Source organism: Arvicanthis niloticus, chromosome 2 (assembly GCF_011762505.2).
Source record: "Arvicanthis niloticus isolate mArvNil1 chromosome 2, mArvNil1.pat.X, whole genome shotgun sequence".
In the NCBI taxonomy this organism is placed as follows: Eukaryota; Metazoa; Chordata; class Mammalia; order Rodentia; family Muridae; genus Arvicanthis; species Arvicanthis niloticus.
In genome coordinates this window covers 61,725,721-61,741,936 of record NC_047659.1, presented here as the reverse complement: position 1 = coordinate 61,741,936, position 16,216 = coordinate 61,725,721, and the positions used below count along the sequence as shown (strand labels likewise).

At 35.9% G+C, this 16,216-nt stretch overlaps 1 protein-coding gene across 1 annotated transcript; it reads right to left on the bottom strand.

Moving 5' to 3' along the window:
* Positions 1 to 7,811: 7,811 nt before the first annotated feature.
* On the bottom strand, positions 7,812 to 9,768 carry LOC117703953 (olfactory receptor 5W2-like). The gene has a single exon (XM_034495857.2). The coding sequence runs from the start codon at positions 9,757 to 9,759 to the stop codon at positions 8,830 to 8,832; it is 930 nt and encodes a 309-aa protein (XP_034351748.1). The 5' UTR covers positions 9,760 to 9,768; the 3' UTR covers positions 7,812 to 8,829.
* Between the last annotated feature and the right edge of the window lie 6,448 nt (positions 9,769 to 16,216).

Genomic DNA, 16,216 nt, shown 5'->3' with positions numbered 1-16,216 from the left:
TCAAGCATCAGTAATAGTGTCAGGACGTGGTGACCCCACCCCATAAGACGGATCACAAACTGGACCAGTCACTGGACAGCCTTTGCTTCAGTTTCTTCTCTTTTTTGTCCTTCAGGTTTTTTTTTTACACAGGAACAATTCTGGATCAGCGATTTTGCCTGTGGGTTAGTGAACTATACCTCCACTTAGGGCCCTGTCTATCTACTGCAGGTGGACTCGAGTTCCCTCTCCCCACTGTTTGGCATTTTGGCTAAGGTTATCCCTACTAAGTCCTGAAAATCTCTAACCTTGTAGGCTTCTCTGACATTCAAGAGGGTCCCTGCACTTCTCACCCCTGAGGCTGTATATTTCCTTTTATTCTTCTGGCCCTATGGGCTTCTCTCCCGCACATCCCAGCCTGATCCTGTTCCCCTTTTCCCCTCCCTCTCCCACTACTCTCCCAGGCTCCTCCCTTCCTTTGCCTCCCTTAATTATTTTGTTTCCCCTTTTAAGTGGGATTGAAGTTTCCTCACTTGGATCTGCCTGCTTGTTAAACTTATTGTCTGTGAGTTGTATTATGGGTATTTTTAGTCTAATATCCACTTACCAGTGAGTACATACCATGCATATACATTTGGGTCTGGATTACCTCACTCAGAGTGATATTTTCTAGATGCATCTGCTTGCCTGAAAAATTCACATAATCTTTGTAGTACTCTATTATGTAAATGAACTGCATTTTCTGTATCCATTCTTCAGTGAAGTTACATCTAGGTTGTTTCCTGCTTCTGACTATTACAAATAAGACTGCTAAAAACATAGTACAGCCCTTGTCCTTGTTATATGGTTAAGAGTCTTTTGTGTATATGACTAGGAGTGGTATAGCTGGGTCTTCAGGTAGAACTACTTCCAATTTTCTGAGGAATCACCAGATTGATTTCCAGAGTGGTTAGACTACTTTGCAATCCTGCCAGCAATAAAGAATTTTTTCTCTTTCTCCACATTCTTGACAGCATGTGCTGTCACTTGAGTTTTTGTTGTTAGGCATTCTGATTGGTATAAGGTGGAATTTCAGGGTCATTTTGATTTTTATTTCCCTGAAGACTAAGCATGTTGGGCATTTCAATAAATGTTTTTTGGCCATTCGAGATTCCTCTTTTGAGAATTCTGCTTAGTTCTGTACACCAAATTTTTTAATTGGGTAACTTGGATTTTTGGAAGTCAGATTCTTGTATTTTATATATATAAACTGGATATTACCCCTCTGTATGATATAGGATGAGTCAAGTTTTTTTCTCAATCTGTAGGTTGCCCTATTTGTTCTATTAATGGTGTCCTTTGGCTTACAGAAGCTTTTCAGTTTAATGTGGTGTTATTTATCTTTTTTTTTTTGGATATTTTATTTACACTTCAGATGCCATCCACTTTCCCCATCCCCCCCCCCCTTAGAAAACCCCTATCCCATGCTCCCTTTTCCTTTTTGCTTTATACAATTTTTTAAAATGTTAATCAAAGGCTTTATAAGTTTGGTAATGATCAATCAGAGGTATAACCCACTACCCAACCTAGATATATCAACCATCCTTGACTGGTGGAGACACACGAACATCTGCCTCCCTATCCCACCCCACCCCCTCTCTCATCACCCAGCTTCTCCTCTCCTTCTCCTCCTCTTCTTACTCCTTCTCTTCCTCTCAGTACTCCTCCCACCTTAGCTCCTCCCTCATATCACCCTTCCTGTTAAAATAAAACTTTTCTCTCAAAATACAATTAGAGCATAATTATGCCAATTTGTACCAGTGAGGTACAAGATAGTCCTAATACCCAGTCCATCATTTTGTTGACTAACCAGAACCTCTGTCATCTCTCCTAACTAAAACACTTAGTTCTGAACCTGGATTTTTCCTTGGCTTTAGAATGAATATCAGCTGAAAACCGTCCACTCAAATCTTTTCTCTCAAGGTAAATAGCCAGGATTGGCTATGAGACTATAAGTTTTCAACCCTGTCAGAAATTCAGAATGACTGAGTTAACTATAATTGTGGGAAGCACAAAGCATAGCTTCTAAACCTTAGTCAATTTATAGAGACCTCTGAACACCTGGACACTCCCTCTACTACAAAACGTTGGAGCATCTGTTCTTCTGCCTTCTGGCCCAGGATCATCTGACAGACCTTAGTGATGCAGAATTATTAAGGTCTGATTACTCTGTCTAGGCAGATATAATCAGTCAACTGTTCTGCAAGTGTGTCCTTTTCTGGGCAGTAATTTGTCTGTAGATGGAAAGAGGCAATTCTTGTCTAGTGGCTGTCTCACCACAACAGGAGTAACTCCAAAGATGCTCAATTTCTTCTTAGAATTCAATACAGGAAGCTGTCAGGAGCAGACAGGTCTCTAATCAAAATGAACATTAATGCAGAAATGTTTGTAACGTCAATTCTGTGGACTTCTGACATTATGAAAACCAACTATCCATGTAACCTAATCTGGACTGTTGTCTGTTAACTCCACTCAGCTATTTCTAAATAAAACATAGAAAACACCCTAAGAATAAACTCCAAGCCATGAATTTGCTTTAGTCCCTTAACTCACAAGGCTTAGACCCAGTCCTTCTTTAACCTTTTTAACAGATTTGAGATGGTTAGCCTGTGAGTTAAGGGAGATGTTATTTATTAATTGTTGTGTTTAGAGCCTGAGCCATTGGTGTTCTATTCAGGAAATTTATCCCTGTGCCAATGAGTTTGATGTTCTTCTCTATCTTCTCCTCTATTAGGTTCAGTGTATCTAGTTTTAAGTTGAAGTCCTTGGTCCACTTGAACTTTATGCAAGGTGATACATATGGATCTATTTTAATTCTTCTAGAGGCAGACAACCAGTTAGACCAGCACCATTTATAAAAGATTCTTTTTTTTCCACAGTATGTTTTTGGATTCTTTGTCAAAGATCAAGTGACCATATGCGTGTGGGTTTAATTTTGGGTATTTGATACTATCCCACTATGGGCCTGTCTGTCTGTGTGCCAATACCATGTGGTCTCTATCACTATTTCTTTGTAATACAAATTGAGTCAGGAATGGTGTTTTCTCCAAAAGATGTTTTATTGTTTAGAATTGTTTTTTGCTATCCTGATTTTTTGTTTGTTTTTTTTCCATAGGAAGTTAAGAATTGTTCTTTTCATGTCTGTGATGAATTTTGTTGAAATTTTGATGGACACTGAATTAAATTTGTAGATTTTTTTTTTTTTTTGATAAGATGGCCATTTTCACTATGTTATTCCTACCAATCCATAAGCAGGGAAGATCTTTCCATCTTCTGAAGTCCCCATTGACTTATTTTCTCAGGGACTTGAAGTTCTTATCAAACAGGTCTTTCACTTGCTGAGTAAGATTTACACTAAGATATTTTATATTATTTGTGGCTATTGTGAAGGCTGTTGTTTCCTTAATTGCTTTCTCAGTCTGTTTAGCATTTTTATAACAGAAGGCCACTGATTTGTTTGAGTTAATTTTATATCCCACCACTTCACTGAAGTTTATCAGCTATAGGAGTTCATTCTCTAGTAGAATTTTGGTATATGCTTATGCACACTATCATATCATCTGCGAACAGTGATACTTTGACTTCCTCATTTCCAATGTATACTTCCTTGATCTCCTTTTGTTGTCTAATTGCTCTAGCTAGAATTTCAAGTACTATATTGGATAGGGAAAGAGTGGGCAGCCTTGTCCTTGATTTTAGTGGGATTGCTTCCAATTTGATTTGTTGTTGGTTTGCTATCTATTGCTTTTATTATGTTGAAGTATGTGCCATTAATTCCTAGTCTTTCCAAGACTTTTAACCTGAAGAGGTATTATATTTGTTGAATGCTTTTTCAGCATCTAATGAGATGATCATGTGATTCTTTTCCTAGAGTTTGTTTAAATAGTAGATTACGTTGATGAATTTTTGTATATTGAACCATCCCTGCTTCCCTGAGATGAAGCCTACTTGATCATGATGAGTGATGGTTTTGATGTGTTCTTGGGTTAGGTTTTGAGAATTTTATTCAGTATTTTTCACCAATATTCATAAGTTAAATAGACCTGAAATTCTTTCTCATTGTTGGGTCTTTGTGTGGTTTATATATCAGAGTGATGGAGGCTTCATAGAATGAATTAGATAGTTTTCCTTTCTTTTCTATCTTGTGGAATAGTTTGAGGAGTATCAGTATGAAGGTATATTCCTGGAACATGTTCCAGAAGATTTTATGGTAGTCTTGATCTTCAAACCTGTTAACTCAATTATAGAACAATTTATCTAGTATGGTTTTCAGACAACAACTTCCAGGAAACTAGATTCTCAGCTTCTATACACAAGGGATTTTCATAGGAGAGAAGAAGATGTAGTGATTCTATGTAATGATTCTTACAATCAGAGGTCTCAATATATAGTGACACATTTAGATGACGAACCATGTTGGTTAACACAAGTTCCATATTTTGTAATTGTGTAACTGGGTGCTAGAACTGTCAATTCTTCCAAAATTTCCCCTATTTCTTGCTATTTATTTTTGTTTTGCACACTCAGCCTTAGTTAAATAATTCTCAATTATTTCTTTAGATGTTAATTTGCATCTATTTCTTAAATTGCTACATGCAATGAGAGAATATGTATACATATATATGTATATATATTCAAACACTAAATCATACTAATTATAAAAACTTCATAATCATATGTGGGAAACAGCATGAGACACCAAAAGAATAACAAAACAAAATTCTCTATAATACAAAATTTAGGAATTCGATTAACCATTGTTAAGATAATCTTACTTACATATGACATATTCTATGTACAGAAATAAGACACTTTAGCCTTTGAAAAAAGTACAAAACATGGTTGTGGATACAAAATATTCTAAATAATTTATTTACTGAGAGATAGCATCGTGCCTAACAGTATGCTCTATGTTTAGCTTTTTCCTATATTATTCATCCAAATTTCTTATGGGTGAACGTTGATAAACCTTAATATATTAAGATATGGACGTGATTTGAAAACCATGTAAAGACTCTTTTCATTGTTAATCACAATCCCAGGAACTGACTTTTCTTGAGCACTTTCAGTTGTATTATTCCAGTGTCAAATAATCCTGCATGAAATTTTTTCAGAATTGAAAACCAGGTTCTCCTCTGCTTTATTTTTCTATGTGGCAGACTATAGAATATTAGAAATTACTTAAAAGGGTTTTATCATTTAGGTAAAATAATGATTTAAGCTATATCATCCTATTTTGTTTTGTACAAAATGTAATCAAAAGAAACGGAAAATTAAAAGCTACAAATGTCTTAAAATATTTTGAGCTGATTCACTATTTTTTAAGGTGAGTGACCAGATTGTAGCTGCCTGAGGCCAAAAATCAACTGGGTTCACCTGAAAGGGTGGCTGGGAATGAAAGGGGGACAGAGGGCGAGACAAGGTGGAACCAAGAGGAAGTTCTCTGATCAAGGCTCAAAGCTTTAATGTTCAGCTCTCAATTTAAAGGGAAAGACTCAATCCAAAACCCCTCCTGGTTTAAGCCGAATATGGGTAGGATAATACATAATCCCTTCTTGGTCAAGGCCAGAGATATCTCAAGGCAAGCCAAGGGGTAGTTCTTCTAAGTTCCATGCAGGTAAGGTGGGTAACTCCACCTAGATCCTATCACTTGGTCTGTTGTTGTAAACAAGGTCTCTTGGGCCTGCTCAGGGCTGGGGGAAGGGCACACCAGATGATGTTGAAAGTTTGTTTCTTGCATTTATTTAAAGGACTCTATGTCTCAAGCTATAGCTTGAGGAGATTGCTCTTCAGTCTGATGATTGCACAATGTTGTGGGCCACAACCTCAGAGGCTTTGTTGTAATGAATGGAATTAAATGTTTATAGCTTCTTTCCATTCTCAGCTTTTCTGAATCACACCCTTCTTTTTAAATGCCATTTGGTTATTGTGGGTAAATACTACTGAGTTAGACTTATTAATCTGAACAGTTTACATGTTTGGCATGACACATGATACATTTAGATCAGACACTAAACAAAGTTCACATAAGACTAAGAGAAAGTGGAAAGTCATCTAAAAAAATAAGTTGGTGTGAAAGATTTTTGATGATCACTCACAGCCATATCCACGGGATATGGGGAGAGGCATGGAGCCAGTACAGCTCCTTCACACAGCTCAAACAAAGCTGACTAGATTGCTCCAACCGCTGTCCTTCTATATCTAACTTTTGGAATTAGTCTCTGAGTGTTGCATTCTTGGGGACTTTCTGCATTATGATTCATTTTATGTCTTTCCCTGAGAAAAATTATGTCTGAGATTTTAAGGAAAATCCTAAAATTAACTTTATCTGGCCACTCTTTGGAAGTCTTCCTTATGTCCCGGAGATCATTAAGCACAGATAAGCACATAGCTAGATGAGGCCATTACGCCAAGGCCTCATTTCCCCAGACAATCTTCTTGAGGTATCTGTCCCTGAGCAAACTCAAACAGTATAACTAATACACGATAAACAGACAATTGACAAACTCTGACTGGCCTGACTGGCCAGGATAATACTATACAGATTCAATACCTCTTATTTATTATAAATTTAGAGCTCTGAAAATATAGTTTAAAGATGGGGGGAGGGTCATACAAGGTATATGCTGGAAGAATGGAAATTCATAAATTTGATAACAGACTGACTAAAATAAACTTCTCCTAATTTACAGCATAGATAATAAATCACATATTCAAAGATCTTAGGTATTAGTATTTGTAATTCATAAAAAATAGATAAGATATCTTTGTTGATCTGAAGTGCTGTCAAACAGTAAACAGTGCCAGTCTAAAAGCACTTCATATAATAAATGTGTTTCTTTGGATTAAACATTATTTAAATTCTTTAAATTGCAGTTATAAGCCTAATAGTAAGAATAAAATTTGTTGTTTGTATTTTCTAATTGTAACTGAACTTTTAACGCTTCACATGTAATGAAACGCCAAATATATACTTTTTACAACTTGGATAATCAGTCTGGTTTTGTTTTATGAAACTTGTACAAATAAGCACCTGGTTGCTAGTCATTCAGAGCAGCAGAAATGGCTTGATTTCTAGTCAGGGCCACAAAAGCAGCCTGAATGCTAATTAGTCAGAGCTGCTAACTTCCCCTGATCATCACATGATTCCCACCCTCCCCTTGACTACTCTCTATCTCCTCAAAGGGCTGCCCTGTCAACAAGAATCCTAACATCCTCTGCCTGGGAAGGCCTGAAAGAAAGCCCCAAGCATGGGATCTTTCTGATATGTACTAGACAAGATGATTTTGTTAATAAAACTTGTGTGTAAGACAAATATATTGACATCTTCAGTCTGTCACTTTGCTTTATTATTTTTGATAAGCAAGTAGATCCTTAGCAATGATTCCATTCAGTTCAGCATATTTGTGTCATCATTGTCACCCAAATAACATCAATAAAAAAAGATAACATCACTAAAAAAATAATTTATTAATCATTTTTAATTTCTTATTTTAATCACACATAGTTGGATTTCAAGAGTTTTTAAGCGGTTCAGGAGTTAGGAATGAATCAGCACTTGCAATTTTACTGCTGCAGGTATTACAAGTATGAACCATTTGTTTATGTAGATGGACATAATCATACTTTTACATATAATTGAGGTTTTTCTTTCCACATTACATGTAAAATATGCAGTGCAGTTGTTTATAATATGAATTGTGCAAGTGATCCTTAAAAAAGGATATATATACACTCATGTTGAAAAAATATCTGACAAAAATTGTGTTACAGTTAACAAAGCATTTGCAAGATGATTGTTTATGATTTAATAGATGGATCATTTAACACAGAAAATGAAGTAGGCAGGGAAGGGAAGAGAAACTACTGAGAAACTTGACATCCATTACAGTCCATATAACCATGTCCTTCATGAGGAGAATTTTCTTGGCTCCTAAGCTACTTTGAACATCTGCAAATCTAAAAATAAAATAGATAAATAGCCCATAAGGCTTTTGCAATTTCCAGATATTCTGCCTAAAATTATTCCTTTCTTCTAATGTTAGTGTCTGTCCTTTGCCTGGTCAAGGTCATCTGATATGAGGAACAAAATTGAAAACAGGACAGCTGGAGGATCCACAGCAAAAATAAGCTGTGGCAATTTTATTGAGAGCATTCAGATATTTTTTATACCTTTATAAGAAACAATATATCCAGGCAGTGGTAGCGCACGCCTTTAATCCCAGCACTTAGAAGGCAGAGGCAGGCAGATTTCTGAGTTCAAGGCCAGCCTGGTCTACAGAGTGAGTTCCAGGACAGCCAGGGCTACACAGAGAAACCCTGTCTTGAAAAAAAAAAGATTTAAAAAAAAGCTATTAGTTTGTTCATGTAGTTTTTATCCATGACTTACATTAGATGATTACCCTTTGACGGTACATGAAAAATGATTCACAATGAAGAAAAATGAAAAATTCAGTAAAAAAATATTATATATAATATTCATAATTTTTATCCAGAACCTAACTTTGTAACCTACCTTCATTTTGATAGACTTCAACTTGCTCTGTTATGTTATGCTTACTACTATGTGTCCATTAGTTTGGATGATAAAAATAATGTTTCAATGAGACACTTGAAAAAGCTGTTAAAATGAGATGAGTAAACAGTAAGTACTTGTATAAATTTATTTCATGTAATTTAATCAATTAAAGATAAATAGATGTGGAAGACTGAGGCAAGAACTCACAATTTCAGAGCAAGCCTGGAAAACATAGTGAATAGCTAAAACTTTTATGTGAATAAAGAAATGTGGTATCCGTTATGAATAAATATTTAAAACCATCTTTTGCTTTTAAGTCTCTCCAAGGCCTCTTTCACATCCTTGTTCCTTAAGCTATAAATCAGTGGGTTCAGCATGGGAATCACAAGGGTATAAAATAGAGATGTCATTTTGTCTTGATCAAGGGAATAAGAAGAACTTGGTCGAAAATATGTGAAGAGTAGAGTTCCCTGAAAAATAGCAACTGCAGTCAAGTGAGAGGTGCAGGTGGAGAAAGCCTTGAATCTCCCCTCAGTTGAACGGATTTTTAAGACTGATGAGATGATGTAACAGTAAGAAACAAGAACTCCTGAGATGGTGCTCAGTTCAAGAAAACCATAAATAGTAAATAATGCTAACTCATTTACTTCAGTATCTGAGCAGGAGAGAAGATAAAGTGGAGGTAGATCACAGAAGAAGTGGTTGATCTCATTAGACCCACAGAAACATAAGCGGAATGCCAAAGTTGTATGTATCAAAGCGTCTGATGTTCCCACCAGGTAAACTCCAGCCATGAGCATAGAACACACCCTGCTGGACATGTTTGCTGTGTAGAGCAAGGGGTTGCTAATGGCCTGGTACCTATCAAAGGCCATCACTGCCAGCAGCACACACTCAGAATCTGCAAAAGTACAGGAAATGAAGAACTGCAGCGCACAGCCCCAGAAGGGAATTGACTTGTTCTTGCCAAACATATCTACCAGCATCTTGGGACCAACTGCTGTGGAATAGCAGAGATCACAGAAAGAGAGGTGGCTCAGAAAAAAGTACATGGGTGTGTGGAGCTGGGGATCCATTCTGATCAAAATGATCATACCAAGATTCCCCAGAAAATTGATGAGATAGATGAGGAGAAATATGGCAAACAGTGTCCATTTCATCTCTGGGTTATTGGTAACTCCCACAAAAATAAATTCATTCAAGGAACAGTTTCCTATATCCATGCTTTCTTCCAGTCTAAAAATAAAATATTAAAAATTCATTTTTACTGCTGATATCAACAGTGTATTTATGAGGTAGAATTTAATTAATTAATGTTTCATCTAATCTAAACTATAAAAATTTCTGAGTCCTGTTTCTTTCCTACAGCATTTTCTTAACCTATTTTTCAATAAAAAAGTGACCAACATCTGGGATAGACAGTCAAGAAACTGAAACTATCCACCATTAGGAGTCCAGGACTTTATACATATTCTCTAATGTACATAAGGTTTAAGTTAGTTATTACACTACATAGGTTTAGATATACTCATTCTCACTTAATCTTTGTACAATATAAAATAAATGTTAGACTCAGGTTACAGTTTTAGAGAATATTATTTTTATTTTTTAAGATATTAATTATTCAAATCAGTTTAGTTATTTTATTCTTGAAAAAACACAGGATTTTAAAATCATTTTATTGGTTTAGAGATAGTCAGTGATTGATAACTATAATTGCTAAATTTGTTTGATTATAAAAAATGTAGAACACAAACATTTACTACTAACAAATAACATGATTATTCATTTTTTGTTTTATTATGGTTTAAAATGTCTTTAATTGACATAAACATATACCACTTCTCCCTCCCTTTCCTTACTCCAGCTAGACCAGTTACCTTACATCAACCCACTTTCATGCCCTCACTGGCAAATTGACAGCAAGATTTCATTATAAAATATGTATGTGTATATGCTATGTGAAACATAGGCATATATTTATGTATACATGTGTTTAGATGGACAGTAGAAAGAAAATAATAGGCCTTCTGTCTTTTTTAATTGTGTAAATAATATGGAATGCATTTCATAATTCACTGACATGGCATGCATTATTTATGACATTTTATTCCAACCATTTATATTTCATATTTAAATCACTTAAATATATATGTATGGAAATAAGAAGTAGAGCTTTCCTACCTAAGAAGACTACAATAAAATAGTCAAAATGTTATATTGATCATTTTCTGAAGATATTTAGGACTCATGAAACTGTTTAAAAATTATTTTCATACAGCTAGAACTACACAGAGAAACCCTGTCTCGAAAAACCAAAAAAATATATATATATATTTTCATTCATTAGACCGTTATTATCTATTATTTTCATTCATTTCATTTATTCATTCATTCATTTCCTTCATTTTTATTCATTAATTTTTTTAAGCTGAACAGGCATAAGGATCATCATGGAAACATCTGTTTATAAAGAAGTAAATTAAAATTGTTTTGCTTTTCCCTCTTTCTAAAACTACAGAGAGATAGGAACCCACCTTAGGAGAATAGCTCATAGGTGTCTGAATACTGTGATGGTGATATTTTATTGTTCCAGTTGTCATTTGGGACTGAAAGTTGTGAAATCATTTCCCCTAGGATTTGTTATGAGTGATTAGTTTTGTCTATATTTTTCTCTGTAAATCCATCATTATCTTTAGCAAAGATGTAGCACGAAGTGTTTACTAGTTTCATTAATTATTCAATTTCAATATGGATACTACAGCATAACACACACATACACATACTCACATTATGAGATATTAGATGACTAAACTTTTATTTCCAAAGTCAAAATCTAGTAACTCAAACTTTAAACAGCCTTACTAAATCAATCCCAACCCTCTTTTCTTAAACATTTCTTCTTCAGCATTAAATTATTTGATTTCTTATCTCACTTTGAAAAAACACTGTACTTTAAAATTTTTTCCTTTATTTTCATTTTCTATGTCTGAGTGTTTTTCCCTGAATGAGTTTATGTATCCTACATGAGAGTTTAATGCCAACAGAGAGCCGAAGTGAGAACTGGATCTCTTACATCCACAGTTACAAGAGGTTGTCAGCTGTCACGTGAGTGGCAAGGCCCAAAGTCAGTTAGTTACCTTTTGCTATAGCAAAATATACAAACAGCATCTATCCAGCCCTATATTATGTATACTTTAAATATGACATTTTAAAATTCAAGTGTCTTTTCAGAATGTCCATAAGTTCATCCATATCTCCTGCCACTATCTAATTTCAGAACATTTTTTATCACATTTTTAATGATCAGACATACTTTCACTTCACCATCTATAATTAATACATTGACTGAATTTTCAGCAGTTTATTTTGAAATAAAATGTCAAGGTGAGAGAACATTGTTGTGCTGACCCTGAACTGTCATGGAAACCACACAGCATTTTGCTGGATTCTGATTATAACTAGTGTTTCCAATGAATATATGATCTTTGTTGTGCTAATGATCATTCCTTCAATAACTAATCTTTCAAAAAATGTTCATCTAAGTGACCATAGAATTTTATTAGCTTTATTTGCATCATTAAGATTATATTAATTTAACGCTATATGGTGATAATAAGTTAAACACCATTTGTAGTGTTAAACCCACCAATTGAGAGTAAAGAGCACTGATACAATTTTCTTTTTCGAGACAGGGTTTCTCTGTGTAGCCCTGGCTGTCCTGGAACTGACTCTGTAGACCAGGCTGGCCTTGAACTCAGAAATCTGCCTGCCTCTGTCTCCCAAGTGCTGGGATTAAAGGCATGCACCACCACTGCCTGGCCTGATACAAAATTTGATCAAATTAATCAAAAGTTAATTCTGGGCACAGCAAAGACAGTTTAAGAACTATTACCCCTAAAGCTGGGCTCAATAGATCTGCAGCTAGTTAACTTTCTAGGCTTTTTTTTTTTTTAATGGGAGAAAGACACACTGTGAGTTTTAAGGATGAATTTGGTGACATAGAAACTTGGCTTGTGAAATTCAGAAGCAGATAGAAGTTTAAGATTACTTAGCAGAATGCTGTGTGCTATTTAGTAGCGTGAAGGATGAAGGTCAGCATGTGGCATAAGTTAAATTCTAGGAAACATAAATTTGGTTTCACAGTAAATTGAAACATTTTGATGTAACTAAATGCCTTTTGATCTTAAGATGGAGTCTGTCTAGTCCATCTGTAGATTTCCTTCTTTGTATTTATTGAGATGATCTTTATGTTGAAGCTTGGTTCTCTGACCTGCTTCCCTGATATTACTTACATGGCATAAAATTATCCATTTTGCTTTATGCCTGTCATCCATCCCATATTTCCAACATAAAAGGCAGCTTGACTATAGAAACAGAAAAATAGTTTGGCTCAGAGCAAAGTCAGCATGCTCATATATCCTGTTATATTCTTAGTCATTATATATTATTATTATTGTTATTGTTGTTGTTATTATTATTATTATTATTATTATTATTATTATTATTGCAATTCATCCAACTGTGGCTTTCACTCAGAGCCAGGGTTGATAGAGGTTAATTTGAACCATTGTGTCTAAACTACTAAAACCACTTGGTAAAAAGCCAACCAGCCTCTCAGCCCACACTGTATCTGCTTATGCAACCCACTCTGGATCCATTTATGAGCTCATTATGTTACTATTCTCTATATAAACTGTCCCTGAACACTGTTCAAAGTCGTAGTTTTCAACTCCGCAATCTGTGATCTATAGCCTTGATCGATCTGTCTTGGGGTGTATCTTCAATAAACTATCACAGTTTGACTTAAGTCAGTATTCCTGTGGTTTTTGGAGCAACTCCTGGACACACTTTATTTCCAACTTTTGTAACTGTTAATGTAACTCGTTTTTGACATTCATTTGTTTAACTACTTGTCTTTCATAAATAAATATATCTAGATAAACTTAAAGAAATCTTTAATAAACAATTTAATAAAATTTGCTAGTATATAATTAGAAATTTTGTGAATCCATATTAATGGAAGACAGTAATCTGTAATTTTATTTTTGTTTAACTGTTTCTCATGGTGTATTATGTCCAAGAGGTTCTATCATAAGTGGTTGTAGTTCCTTTCAAGATGTCAACAATAACCATTGCATCCCTACCTCTTGCCAACATATCAACATTAAGATATCTTTATATCACTTGTTTCTATATTCTTATAACAATATCACAATGTAAAATGCATTCACACAAACATCAAAAGGCTCCATATTTACTAATTGTTTGTCATTTTATAGGTATAAAATTCTTTATTTTTTTATCAAATATTTTATTTACATTTCAGATGTTATCCTCTTTCACCATTTCCCCCCACATACTCAGGAACCCCCTACCCCATAATCCCTCCTCCTGACTCTATGAGGATGTGCCCCCATCAACCCCCTCCACTCCTATCTCCCCACCCACAAACTCCCCCACACTCAGTGTCTAGCCTTCATAGGACCAAGGATCTCCTCTCTTACCTATGCCTGACAAGGCCATCCTCTCCTACATATACAGATGGAACCATGGGTTCCTCCCTATGTGCTCCCAGGCTGGCTTTTTAGACCCTGGGAGCTCTGGTTGGTTGATATTGTTGCTCTCCTCATGGGGCTACAAACCCTTTCATCTCCTTCAGTCTTCTATCTAACTCCTCCATTGGGAACCCCATGATCAGTTCAATGGTTAGCTATGAGCATCCACCTCTGGATATGTCAGGCTCTGGCAGACCTCTAAGGAGACAGCTATCTCAGGCTCTTGTCAGCATGTACTTTCTGGCAACCACATCAGTGTCTACCTTTGGTGAATGCACATGGGATCATAACTAGATGGAATGGTCTCCAGCCAGCCTCTCCTTCAGTTTCTGTCCCACAGTTTGTCTCAATATTTGCTCCCTTGGGTATTTTGTTACTCCTGCTAAGAAAGACTGAAGCACCCATACTTGGTCTTCCTTCTTTATAAGCTTCATGTGGTCTGTGAGTTGAATCTTGGGGTATTTCAAGCTTCTGGGCTAATATCTAATTACCAGTGAGTGAATATCATGTGTGTTCTTTTGTGATTGGGTTACCTCACTCAGGATGACATTTTTTAGTTCCATCCATTTACCTACAAATTTCTCAAATTCATTGTTTTAATAGCTGAGTAATACTTCATTATGTAAATGTACCTTATTTTTTTGTATCCATTCCTCTGTTGAAGGGAATCTGGGATCTTTCCAGCTTTTAGCTATTATAAATAAGGTTGCTATGAACATAGTGGCGCCTTGTCTAGTCCCTGATCTTAGTGGAATTGCTTCAGGTTTCTCTCCATTTAGTTTGATGTTGGCTACTGGTTTGCTGTATATTGCTTTTACTATGTTTAGGTATGGTCCTTGAATTCCTGATCTTTCCAAGACTTTTACCAAGAAGAAATGTTGGATTTTGTCAAATGCTTTCTCAGAATCTAGTGAGATGATTATGTGATTTTTTTTTTTTTTACTTTGTTTATATAGTGGATTACATTGATGGTTTTCCAAATATTGAACCAACCCTGCATTACTGGGATAAAGCCTACTTGATCATGATGGATGATTGTTTTGACGTGTTCTTGTATTCGGTTTGAGAAAATTTTATTGAGTATTTTTGCATCAATATTCATAAGGGAGATTGGTCTGAAGTTCTCTTTCTTTGTTGGGTCTTTGTGAGGTTTAGGTATGAGCTTGATTGTGGCTTCATAGCACGAATAGGGTAGTGTTCCTTCTGTTCTGGTCTGCTCCCTGAAAACACCTTATCCTGAACCTTCCTAGAGCAGCTAGTAAGGACCCTCCCCCCACAACCCTATTCCCCAGAACTGCAGCTGAAAGCCTAGGGCACTCTGGACCCATCACCCACCCAAACTCCATCCCTCCTGGAAACAACTTCGCTTCCTTTACTCACTTGGTCCTTTTGACTGTGGCAGACACCTAGCAGGTCTGCTCTCATTGGAAGACACCTTATCCTGAACCTTCCTAGAGAAACAGGTAAGAACACTCCCCCACAACCCTAAGTCTGAGAAAGCCTGAGTCCCAGGAGCTCTTCCATCCAGGAGCTCAGGATTATGTGATCACAGAAACATCTGGACTCTGAGGCGTTCTGACACAAGCAAGATAACTAGAAAGACAGTATCTAGTCAGAGACAGTAAGTACAGGTCTAGAGTTAACCAGATGGTGAAAGGCAAACACAAGAATATACGCAAAAGAAACCAAAGCTACCTGGCATCATCACAACCCAGTTCTCCTAACATAGCAAGTCATGGATACCCCATCATACCGGAAAAGCAGGATTCAGATTTAAAAATCACTTTTTGAGAATGATAGAGGATTTTAAGAAGGGCATAAACAACTCCCTTAGAGAAATACAGGAGAATACAGGTAAACAGGTAGAAGCCCTTAAAGAGGAAACATAAAAATCCTTAAAGAATTGCAAGGAAACACAAGCAAACAGCTGAAGGAATTAAACAAAACCATCCAGGATCTAAAACTGAAAGTAGAAACAATAAATAGATCTCAAAGGGAGACTACCCTGGAGATAGAAAACCTAGGAAAGAAATCAGGAGTCATAGAAATCCACCTGCCTCTGCCTCCCAAGTGCTGGAATTAAAGGCATGTGCACTCCTGAGATTTCTAATCCAATAAAATA

What these genes read in the sequence shown, in the direction of transcription:
- LOC117703953 (XM_034495857.2), bottom strand. Translation starts at nt 9,759, where the DNA reads ATGGATATAGGAAACTGTTCCTTGAATGAATTTATTTTTGTGGGAGTT.